This window comes from Cebus imitator, unplaced genomic scaffold (genome assembly GCF_001604975.1).
Source record: "Cebus imitator isolate Cc_AM_T3 unplaced genomic scaffold, Cebus_imitator-1.0 Scaffold479, whole genome shotgun sequence".
In the NCBI taxonomy this organism is placed as follows: Eukaryota; Metazoa; Chordata; class Mammalia; order Primates; family Cebidae; genus Cebus; species Cebus imitator.
In genome coordinates this window covers 1176508-1189341 of record NW_016107794.1, presented here as the reverse complement: position 1 = coordinate 1189341, position 12834 = coordinate 1176508, and the positions used below count along the sequence as shown (strand labels likewise).

General features: G+C 37.4%; 1 protein-coding gene across 1 annotated transcript in view; it reads right to left on the bottom strand.

The window, feature by feature from the left end:
• Positions 1–203: 203 nt before the first annotated feature.
• POC1B (POC1 centriolar protein B) overlaps positions 204–12834 on the bottom strand; it is a 93398-nt gene continuing 80767 nt past the window's right edge. Inside the window, exons 11-12 of the mRNA XM_017512916.2 lie at positions 6180–6398; positions 204–1730 (exon numbers count right to left, since the gene is read on the bottom strand). Of these exons, the coding sequence (XP_017368405.1) occupies positions 1626–1730; positions 6180–6398 (324 nt within the window). The 3' untranslated portion in view covers positions 204–1625. The remainder of the gene's footprint in view (positions 1731–6179; positions 6399–12834) is intronic.

Here is a 12834-nt window from a genome sequence, read left to right as displayed (position 1 = left end):
AGCATCACCATGAGATTGTGAATGATGCAAATGAGCGGGCCCCACCGGACCCATGGAATCAGCTCTGGAGATAGGGCCCAGGAAACTGTTTTGACAAGCTCTCCAGATGATTCTCACACACATTAAAGACAGAGTGAGCTGGAAGATAAGATGTTTAGTATTTCCGGGTTTTAATCATTTAAAAAGAAAAGGAACAACTTTTGCTTTTAAAGCAAAAATGTCTTTATTGTTTGAAGCATGACGAAGTAAACAAAATTGATAGGACATTTCATTTGTTTCTTAGTCTTCTCAATGAGGTTATAAAAATACAAAGCCACTTAGTCTTTGTAAGCTCTTGAAAATGTCCAGAAGCTCACACTTAGTATGATATAAAAAGGCACTTATAACACACAATAAGATACTTAGAAACCCATCTCATAGATACAACTGAAATTTGAGAAAAATTTCTAGATATAGAAATAAATAGGAAGGCACTATTTCTTCTCTTCCAAAACACAGAATAGTATTTTCCCTATGTTACCTATACACACCATAAATGGGGACACCTCCTTCCATCTTTGTTCTTGATACAAGTTGATAATCAAGCTGAAATTAATTTGCTTGCTTTTCTCCAATTTAATCTCAATTTGGTTTAAAATAAAATTAATTTCTTAATTTTGTAACCAGGATCTTTTAGAATACCTGGCTCATTTTCATTGTGTTTTAAATCACAATTCATTAAATAGGAAGATGATGATGCTAAAATTTAAAAAGTACTTACTATTTAGCTGCCCAAAGCACCCTAAGCAACAATATTTCTGAAGCGTGTATACACACACGTGTGCATATTTTTAAATGTCACTGTTGCATCACTCTGGCTTTTTGGCATACTGAAATCACACTAACACAATTTTTGTGAACCATGATCAGATACAACCCAAATCATTCAGCACATTCATCTGTGATAGAAAGGTGTGTTTCATTTCCTTCCAGTTGGCCAATGGATAAGCAAAGTACACCATAAATTAAGTAAAACAACCCTATGACATATCTATGCTGTTGTTAATTAAAATAACTGTATTCTTGCTGTGGAAATTCTGTGGTCTGGGAATTTTTATTCATCTTTTCAAGGCATTAGTAAGGATAATTTTTTTGAACAGAAAGAAATATAAAAAGTCAGATCAATAACTCATTCTTTGCATACAGGATGCTATTTTACAGGGAAGTGAATTATTTCACCCCATGACTGTCTGAATGTGGTGAATCCAAAATGATTTAACAGTGAAATCTAGAGATTTGGTTACTCTCCTGGCAGGATTTGGCCTAGAAATGAAAATGGACACTTAGAAATAATATGGGGAAAATACAGTTGCTTGAATGCTTATCACTTTATTACTGCAATCATAAATGACAGTAATGTAAATTAGTCCTTCACATTGATTTGTGTATTTAAATTAGTCCTTAAATATGCCTTTACTACCTTTTGTTCTGTTGCTCACCCTTTTAAGAAATGCCACGGTAAGTGTATTCTTGCTGTGGAATAAAAAGCACGTGGTTGTGTTGCGTGGAGTATCTTGCACTGCCTTCCTACGTACATTTGTTCATTTATTGTGCCTCTGCCCAACAAATGAAAATGAATTTTTTATTCAGCTTTTCTGTTGAACAGCACTGAAAAGCTTTTGCTGATTTTCAAGGCAGTCTTTCAGTTTATCCTCTGTCAAAGTCAGTCGCTGCTCCAAGATTGAAACAGTCTGCAAAAAGGAGGACAAAATAATCAATGCCTGGTCCCCTGGTGGTGAGGATGATAATGACAATCTCTGCTTAGAATATCCTTTTTAGACGTGGGACTCCCACCTTTCTGCCAAGAAGTTGGCTCAGAAATGAGCCCCAGAACTTGCTTTGCTTCTGAGCCCTACCACAAGGGCAAGGCATTATCAAGCAGTCGTAGAAAAAGAAAAAAAACAAAACAAAACCCAAACTGATGTGTTTGAGAAAAAAAAGCAGTAAAAGATCAGACCTTTTATGCCTGATCTTCCAAAACACCAAAACCACAGATGAGGCTACACAGGGTTCTAAGTGGTGCCATAAGCTACATACTTAGTGGAGAAGGGGAGGGGGTGCGAAATTCCACATGCCAGCCAGATGCCACTGAAATGTCATCACTACTTATTCTGTCACAATCCAATCCATGGCACACTGTACCTATAGCACTGCAGACAGATGGCTAGATTGCTCTGAAAATGTAACAGTTGCTTGCAGTGCCTTCACCTAGAATATGCTAATATCACCTTGTGGAGTTGTCAGGAGGACTGAATAAAATAATGCATGTAAAATGCTTATGCTAGTGTTTGACACACAGGGTTTGAAGAATCCTCTTCTTATTTATTAGCTGAAAGAGTTAGAACACATCCAGAATACTTACATATATACACATATATGTATATATATTAAATGTTAACATATATATGTTTTATACATATGTTAAACTTGGGAAATCTAATTTTTTGGGATATTGGCTACTCTGCCTTCATTCTTTTGTATCTTTTTTTTTTTTTTTAAACTTTTTATTATAAAATAAAACATAGATTATTCAGGAACCCACACAAGGTACATGTGTTGTTACTTAATAGATTCTTAAAAGAAATACATCCTCAAAACCATCATCCATAGCAAGAACTGGATTCTGCCAGCCACCCCAGAGAGCCTTCCATGTGCCTACCACGTGACCTCCCTCTGTAACAGCCACTCTCCTGACCTTAACAATTACTGCTTTCTTGTGTTTCTTTATGGTTTTATTTCTCAGGTGTACATCCCTATACACTATAATTTTCTTTCCCATTTCAGGAATTCATATTAATGTGTCACTTAAAGACTCTCTTAATCTACAGGTGCTCAACCTCTCCCTTGCTTTATTTACAATTTGTCTGTTGATAAGCTCAGGCCATTTGAGAAGCTCAGAAACTACACACTCAGGGTGCAGTTCAGCTTGTTCTTCCATCTTCTGTATATTCTCTAAGTTGACTGCTGGATCCAAAGGCTTGATCAGGTTAGATGCCTTGGAAAGACTACAGGTGGTAGCCTATTCTCTAATTAGAAGGTAGATTAATATTGTTTTTCTTTTCATGAATGTCACAGTGAGACAATGGCTGCATCTATTCTTGGAGATTGCAAATAATGGTATTCTAATTCTATCATTAAAACATTTTGTTAGTTGGACGCCAGGCACCACGGCTCATGCCTATAATCCCAGCACTTTGGGAGGCCAAGGCAGATGGATCACAAGGTCAGGAGTTTGAGACCAGTCTGACCAATATGGTGAAACCTCACCTCTACTAAATATAAAAATTAGCTGGGTGTGGTGGCATGTGCCTGTAATCCCAGTTACTCAGGAGGTTGAGGCAGGAGGATCACTTGAACCCAGTTGGCGGAGGTTGCAGTGAGTCCAGATCGTGCCATTACACTCCAGCCTGGGTGACAGAGCGAGACTCCATCTCAAAACAAACAAACAAAAAGAACCATTTTGTTAGTTGGGATAACTAATAAATAAGAGAAATTTTCCTCATCTACTATTTGGTTACCTAATGGTAGAGTACATATAGGAAAGGCATAGCACTTAGTATTTTAGTCAACCGGTTTTAAGATAACATATTGATTCCCTATCATCTTTTGAATATAACCAATTTTTAAAAATATTATTTAATAGCTTTTGCCTTAATATTTTATACTATCTGTAGATCATTACTAATTAAAAATAGTGATGTTGATAATACATTGTACTATTTATTCAGTGCCTACTATGTGCCAAGCATTTTATTAGACAGTTTTTTTTTGAGACAGGGTCTTACTCTGTTGCCCAGGCTGGAGTGTAATGGCTTGATCTTAGCTCCCTGCAACCTCTGCCTCCTGGGCTCAAGTGATAATCCCATCTCAGTCTCCTGGGTAACTGTGACCATAGGTGTGTGCCATTCTATTTGGCTAATTTTTTTTTTTTTTTTGTAGTAATGAGGTCTTAGCACTTTGGGAGTCCAAGCTGGGTGAATCACTTGAGCCCAGGAGTTCAAAACTGTCTAGGCAACTATAGTGAGACCCTGCCTCTATAAAATAAAAAGATAAAAGAAGAAATGAGGTCTCACTATACTGTCCAGGTTGGTCTTGAACTCATGGGCTCAAGCAATCCTTCTGCCTTGGCCCCCCAAGGTGCTGGGATTATAGGTGTGAGCCACTCTGCCCAGCCCTTCAGACACCTTTCATACATTATCACAGCTTCAAATGCTAAAAGTTATTTATATATTTATTATTAACACCTTTAACACTGGTTAACGCCATCTGTCTACCATCTAAAACATAATGTCATTTAAATTTATTTCTATTTATGGTTCAGTAACAATAAACACCCTCCAACTAAGTTAGGTGGTATTAAGTCATCTGTAAAGTGAACCAGAACGTCTTTATTTTCCTTGCTACTTGCCCACAGATTCACGGCTCCCCTTTCGCAAGTGTTGTGCCTGCTTCTAACCTTTTTAATATGTAAAAGGATTCCATCCCTTAAAAATTTAAAACCATAGAGAAATTCAATAGAGCTTAAGGTGATTTATTTAGCTCTCAATCTGGTAAAAAGGAGGAGAAATAGGTCATGAAACGGAAAGAACAGGGAACGGAAAGATTGACTTGAGAGAGACCCTAATGAGGACCCAACAATGAAAGGTAACAGTTTAGGTGAGGAAGTCATAGCAATATGGGAAACAAACCAACTACAACCAAATTTGACATGAAGTGAAGAGGGCAAGAACATTTAAGGGAAAGACATGTCTGATGAATACAGAGAAAGTCACGTCTAGCGCAATATTACAAAATGAAAGTGAGTGATTTTTTTTTTCTCGAGACAGAGTCTTGCTCTGTTGCCCGGGCCGGAGTGCAATGGCATGCTCTCGGCTCACTGCAACCACTGCCTCCAGGGTTCAAGTGATTCCCCTGCCTCAGCTTCCCAAGTAGTTGGGATTACAGGTGGGTGCCACCACGCCTGGCTAATTTTTGTATTTTTAGTAGAGATGGGGTTTCACTATGTTGACCAGGCTGGTCTTCAACCCCTGACCTCGTGATCCGCCCGCCTCAGTCTCCTAAAGTGCTGGGATTACAGGCATGAGCTACCGCGCCCAGCTGAAAGTGAGTGATTTTTAATATGATTTTCATTGAGCGAATCATAATAACTCCAAGTTCTCACACTGCTCTTTCTCACAATCTGTCAGATGCCTCTAAAAGTCATGAGGTGATATCTATAGGATAAAAACATTCACTTAAATTAGCAGTTTTCAACACTGGCTGTAAAACAGAATCACGTAGGGGTGCTTAAAAGACTGATGCTAGGGCCTTATTCCAGACCAATGAAAATGGACTTCCTGGAGGTGAGAACCAGGTATACGTGCCCTAATGATTATTATGTACAGTCAGGATTGAGAACCAGTTGGTAATTTCTAGGCAAAAGCTTTTTCTATTTCAAATTTTTTTCTGGACAAGTAATTGATGTCTCTGTAGTTCATATTTTACCATCTTTTTATATAACTTGCTACTGCCCACTCTGACAAATATTAGTATCTAGCATTCTCATTCTACACATAAAGAGGAACAAGAGAAGACTTATTCAAAGGGAACAATGAATCAGCAGAGCTGGAAGAGCTCTTTGGTGTACCCATTTCAACATACCACTTCCCTTACATCTATACCTTGTAACCAAGAGTTGGAAGAATTTTGGTATATTTTTTAAGATCCACTGTATTCTTCCTTTGCAAAGGTAAACTGGCCTCAAAAAACTGGGTAATATTCTAACATAGGAATGCAAAACCATTATGCCTAGAAGATCACTGTATCAATGTAAGAAGCTATGGAATAAGAGAAGTTAAATACTGGACTGTGAGAATATTTTCAGAGTAAAAAACTATAAACATTGGCAGTATTGCATACTAACCAGAAATGGTTACTTCCAACACATTTTTCTTATGGCTAGAAATATTTCCTTACAAATGGGTTAAGTGGTATTATCTCCACAAGATCTTGCTTAGGGCATTGCTACCTTGAATTTGCTTTGCTAGTAAAGAAAAATTTCCCCTGCTCTGCTAGTTCTGCAACTTGCAACTTGCTGTATCCAGAATTGTTCTGTGTATCTTACCCCCAAGTGCAATGCATGCCACCTGTGTCATGCCCACCTGCGTCAAAACATTGAGTTGTTCCATAATATGCTCTAAAGCATCAGTCACAGCAAGAGGTATGCTCCTTTGACTTTCGGAGGGGAGATCACTCATGTCTTCTGTTTTCTTTTTTGTGGTTGTTGGTGAACATTCTGGTGACAATAAGGAGGGGTTCAAGAAATATCCACAGACCTCTTCACCCTTGTCTGGCAGAGTTCTACCACTGGTTTCTGTTGTCTTTAATGTCACAAAAAATATAGGAAGAGTTATAGTTTCCAAACTTTAAAATGATATATATAAAAGTTTAAAGTATTCCTCTTAAAAAGCCCAGCCTTACATTAAAGATTTATCCTCAACTCTAATAGTTATGGAAATTAGTACAATTAGATTAATAAGGAATTATTATAATTATTATAATAAACAAACAAAGCTAACAGTGAATAGGGAAAATTCACAATAATCCTTGACTTTCTGTTCAATGAAAGAGGCTTTCCATATGCCCGTCTGAGGGATCAGGTGTTCTACCATTAAAAAGATTGTTAAATAGAGTTTAATTCTTAATTTAAAAACAGTATTTACCTCTATTAGGATGACTATTATAAAAAAAATGGAAAATAACAAGTGTTGGTGAAAATGTGGAGAAATTGAAACACTTGTCCATTGCTTGTAGAAGTGTAAAATGGTTCAGCTGCTGTGGAAAATAGTTTGGCTATGCTATAACATGGACAAATCTTGAGAACATGCTAAGTAAAACAAGCCAGACACAAAAGGACAAACATTGAATGATTGCACTTATATGAGGTGCCTAGAATAGGAAAATTTTTAGAGACTAAAAGTAGAGTAGAGGTTACTGGGGGCTGAAGGCAGGGGTAATGGGGAGTTATTGCTCAAGCAGTACAGGGTTTCTAATTGGAATGATGAAAAAATTCTAGAAATAAATAGCAGGGATGGTTACAAAACACTTTGAATACTGTGAATATACTTGATGCCAATGAACTGTACACTTAAGAATGGTTAAAATGATAAATTTTACATTATGTATATATTACCACAGTAGAAAAACAGAAAGTCCTCCATATGGCAATGAACAATCCGAAAATAAAATTAAGAAAATAATTCAATTTACAATGGAATAGCATAAAAAATATTTATGAAAAAAATTTAACAAAAGAAATGTAAGGCCAGGTGTAGGGGCTCCAGCCTGTAATCCCAGCGCTATGGGAGGCCAAAGAAGGTGGATCACCTGAGGCCAGGTGTTCGAGACTAGCCTGGCCAACATGGCAAAAGTCTCTACTAAAATTATAAAAAGTAGCTAAGTGTGGCAGTGCATGCCTGTAATCCCAGCTACTCAGGAAGCTGAGGCATGAGAATCACTTGAACCTGGGAGGCAGAGGTTGTGGTAAGCCAAGANAAAAAAAAAAAAAGAAAGAAAGAAAAGAAAGAAAGAACAAAAGAAAGAAAGAAAGGAAAAGAAAAGAAAAGAAAAAAGAAAGAAAGAAATGTAAGACTTGTACACTGGAAACTTTTATCCAAACCACCATTGAAAGAAATAAAAGATCAAATGATCTAAACAAATAAACATCCCATATCCCAAATTCATGAATCAAAAAGTTTGATATTATTAAGATGACAATACTCCCCACATTGATATGCAGATTCAGTGCAAACCCTATCAAAATCCCGTTTGCCTTTTTTGCAGAGATTGATAAGCTTATCCTAAAACTCATATGGAAATGTCAGAAACCCATAACAGCTAAAATAATATTGATGAAAAAATATGAAGGACTCACACTTCCAAATTTCAAAACTTATTGCAAAACTATAGTAATTAAGACAGTGTGGAACTGACATAAGAATAGATATATAAATGAAAGAAACAAAACTGAGAGTACAGAAATAAACCCTTCCATTTATGGTCAGTTGGTTTTTGACAAGGTTGCCAAGACAATTTAATCAGGAAAGAATTGTCTTTTTAACAAATGGAAGGGGAAAGCTCAATATCCACACTGAAAACAATGAATTTGGGCCCCTACCTCACACCACATACAAAATTAACTCAAAATGGATCATAAAAGGCTGGGCATAGTGGCTCATGCCTGTAATCCCAAAGTGTTGAAAGGCCAAAATGGGAGGATTGCTTGAAGCCAAGAGTTTGAGATCACCTTGGGTAAGGAGACTAGGGAGACTACGTCTCTACAAAAAATTTAAAAAATCAAAAATTTAGCCAGGCATGTTATTGTGTGCCTGTAGTTCTAGCTACTCAGGAGGCTGAGACAGGAGAATGGCTTGAGCCCAGGAGTTTGAGGCTGCAGTGAGCTATGATGGCACCACTGCACTCTAGCCTGGGGAAGAGTGAGAGATTCTGTCTCTTAAAACAACAACAACAACAACAACAAAGAACGTGTCCTCAAAACGATTCTATTACTATCACTTTGAATTACTCAACTCCATATGACAAAGAAAAGCTAAAATTGTACTGAAAATGTCCAGAAGAAAGGCTCCTAACAATCACAGATCCTGGAAGAACAAGTTAACATAAAGTATTTTTAATGCTACCCATTCATACTTAGAAGCATCTATGTACCAATCACCTATTCATGCTCTGAACTAAGGGAACTAGGAAAGCAGCATACAACACTTATCTTCATGGGTCTGCAGCTACTGAGCTGATAGCAAGGACTAAAATGGTAGCACTGTAAAGGAGAGTATGGAAATGCAAAGGATTCTCCAAGAAATCCTGTGTCATGAACATAGTCTGCATTCCTGATCCTAGACCTCACTCACTGGGGACAAAATATACATGTCCATGCTCAACAACCATCCTCACCCCCAAACACATAGTTCCTGCTCAAAGGACAGGCTTTAAAAAACAAACAAACAGAAAACATTGCTTCTGCTCTGCCTGCAATGGCTCTCTCTGTCACCCGAGCATGACTGCATCCTTCTCAGCTTCCAAATGTCAGCTTAATTGTCCCATCTTCAGAAATGTAGTCCCTGCCCTGACCACCCTACTGAAGCTGGACCTTCCATTCTTTAGTGTGGCATCCTGATGCTTTCCTCCGTAACCAGAATTTGTATTTATATATTTGTTCCTTATTATTGTCTTTCTCCTTCACTAGACTACTATGTCTACTCTTCTCATCACTGTATCCCTTGGATCATTTCTAGTACTTAGCAGAAGCTTGAATATTTTTGAAAATGTTAATCACTTGTATATTGTATTACTCCTCTCACAGATGGAAACCAAATTATCTATAACCAAGACAGTTTTTTTGAAAAAATATGGATCACAACATATCTAAGTATGTATATACATGGCGACAATATTATTAATCATACTGTAATAAGAGCTTCAGCCCTTCTTGGAAAAAAAGCCCCAATCTAATTAACAAATCAGTCACTGAACTCTGGAGGTTTGCAGTCAAGGTCATTAGTATAGAAAGGACAATAGAAAATTGGCAAAGATTATATAAGACCATAGACAATCTAAGTAATAAAAGAGCTCCAACAGAGCCTTAATAATGGTTTTCTTGTTTGGGATCAGCAAAAAATACATTATTATCATATGACACATGGAAATGAAAGAAAAAAAGGGAAAAGCATATGGGCAAAGAGAAAAAAGGGTACCAGCTTTCCATCCTATAACATTAGCCAACTGACATCTCTATCTCTGTCTCTCAAAGGTATTGATACCTAGGTATTAGCATATTCCTTTCTACCAACCAACCCCGTCTTTACATCTTGTTTGTACAGGAGAAGAGTGAGATGCACAGCATGGGGGAAGTTCAATACATTCAATTTGTAAACATTTTTTGAAAAGATACAAAGGGAAAAACACAGTGTTTAAGATTCTTGGCTGACAGAAGTCCAGCAAGTAAGTCTATAGTACATGGTTCTCTCAGCACATTGAGATACTCTCCTATTTCAAAGGTGCTAATATTCAGTTTTCAGTAAATACTTACTGAGCACCTATACATACTATAATACAATGATAAATATATGTATGGTATGATGTCCGCTCTTGAGGATTCTCTGTTGTGATGAGAGAATTCAGACTGGGCAGGGCTTAAATTCCTCACAGTGCCTAGCTCATCTCTGGCACTGCTGAATGAGCAAAAAACAGACAAGCAGACAAAACAAAAGCAAATATATGACTGTAAGACTGCAGAAGAAACAAATGCTTTGGTAGTTCATAAAAAAAAGAAATCACATCATGTTCTCATTTCCTACCTCTTACTTCTATTGCTAACACCTGAAGTACGGTGAAACAATAGTAATACAATCACTGATCCTACAAATGAGGACCTTCTATGGTAGGCATTAGACCTATATCAAAGAACAAGTCAGACGTGGTATCTTCCTTCATGGAACTTACAATTCTCTGGGGAAGCACTTTATCAAAAACGATGGCAGGGCAATCACTACCCTTAAGTTCTTTGGATAAACCCATGGTTGCCATCCTGAAGATGGGAAATGCAGCCTCACCAAGGGCACAGAATGAATCTAAGGGCTGAGAAATACTTATCTGTATAGGTTAAAAGGCCCCACTCTCCTCCTGAACAAATGAAATGGAGTAAAAGATACAAACTGACTGATGCAAAGAACTATGAAAGTCCTGAGAACTAAATATAAAACGTATCACATCCTGGGGACAAATGACTCTGAACAAGTTCTTTGAATACCATGGTTAATTTTAATGCATACATCTTCATTTGTCATTTATATTTGAGGACAAATTATTTTAATGCATCAATAAAAACTGAAAATTTTGGCATTGCCAAACACATTTTTATTAGAAAATTAACCATTCAACAACATAATGATGGTCCACACATCTAAGCTATTATTATTTATATAATTAACAAAGGAACATTCAGGATACTGTGGCGTTCAACTACATGTGAAAGTTCATACATTGTATCTATTCCCCTTCCTCCTTTCCTCTTCTCTACTTCTCCTACCACCCTTCACCCTTTCCACCATCCACCCTCTAGGCGGGCAAGTCAAAATTAATCACTAGTGCCATTTCACTCCCACAAGACTTTGTGCCATCAGTAGAGGATTTCTCACTCCTTATTATATTTGTAGTGACATATCTGTATTCCCCATTAGATTATGAACCCCTCGTGTGGGAGCAATAACTTTATCATTTCAGGTGCCTGGGCTAGCATATGAGACACAGACAAAGCTCCACATTTGTTAAACTGAATTTAACTAACTGTCCTGCATCAGCTAAGCCATTCACAAAAATTAAATATTAGTAATTTGATAGTATTTGGAGAGAAGTATAACCCCAAAGTTAAACTAATGCCATTTTCTGCTAAAAATTACAATCTTAAATGCCTTCTCAGAGGTACAGTGAGGGAGTAAGGCAAGCATATATCATCTAATTGCAAAGCACTGGTAGATTTGTATCCCCCGAAGGCATACTTGATAGCTTCTGGCTGAATAACACAAGGATTTATCTGATAAATGTGGCTGCAAAAGTAGGCATTTCACATGTAAAGATTATCAGTGACTTGAACTTCAGATATACATTCAATCAATTGGTTAAAATATGTTAGTTTTGGTTTACAACTAACATTTCTACTCTTAGTTTAATTCTGTAAGTAGAGAACAAAACAGAGAAAAGGCAGAAAAGTATCTAAGCCAAAGTGAGTTTCCCATTATTGAAGGTTCTAAAATACACTTGGGAAGGTCATTTGTCAGAGATACTGTGAAAGATATACAAACATCAAATCAGGAAATATAATTGAATGCCTTTTAAAGCCCTTTTTATTCCTGATGTTCTGAGATTTTTAAATCACTGCACACACGCACACACACACACACACACACACACACACTTATGTATAAAACGTCTGCCTGAAATAGACTAGAATAACAACAAAAAGGGCCTTTTGCCTGGACAACAATAAAAGCAAGTTATTATTTTTCAAAGAAAGAATATATCATTTATTTTCAATGGCAAAATTTAGAGTAGGGATTGGAAACTTCAATAATCTCTATGTAAGATCTAAGATAATGAAGACATACCATTTGTTTAAGCAAAATTATTTTATTTAGCACCTATGTGCCAGGCAAAATTCCAGGTGCCAGAGATACAGGATTGTGTTCGTTTCCTACTGCTGCTGTAACAAATTACTACAAACAGTGGTTTAAAACAACATAGATTGATTATCTTATAGTTTTGGAGATTGCAAGTCCAAGACAGGATTAATGGGGCTAAAATCAAGGTATCAGTAAGCTGCACTCCTTCTGGAGGCTCTAGGAGAGAATCCATTCCTTGCCTTTTCAGCTTCTAGAGGCTGTCCACATTCCTTGGCCCATGGCTGCATCATTCCAATCACCGCTTCCATTGTTGTATCTTCTCTAATTCTCATGACTCCCTCTTTCCCTATAAGGACCCTTGTGATTATATGGGACCCAACCAGATAAATCCAGGATAACCTCCCATCTCAAGAGCCTTAACTTGGCTGGGTGTGGTGGCTCATGCCTGTCATCCCAGCACTTTGGGAGGCCAAGGTGGGTGGATTGCCTGAGCTCAGGACTTTGAGACCAGCCTGGGCAACACAGTGAAACCCCATCTCTACTAAAATACAAAAGAAATTAGCTGGGCATGGTGGAGTGCGCCTGTAGTCCCAGCGACTCAGGAGGCTGAAGTGGGAAAATC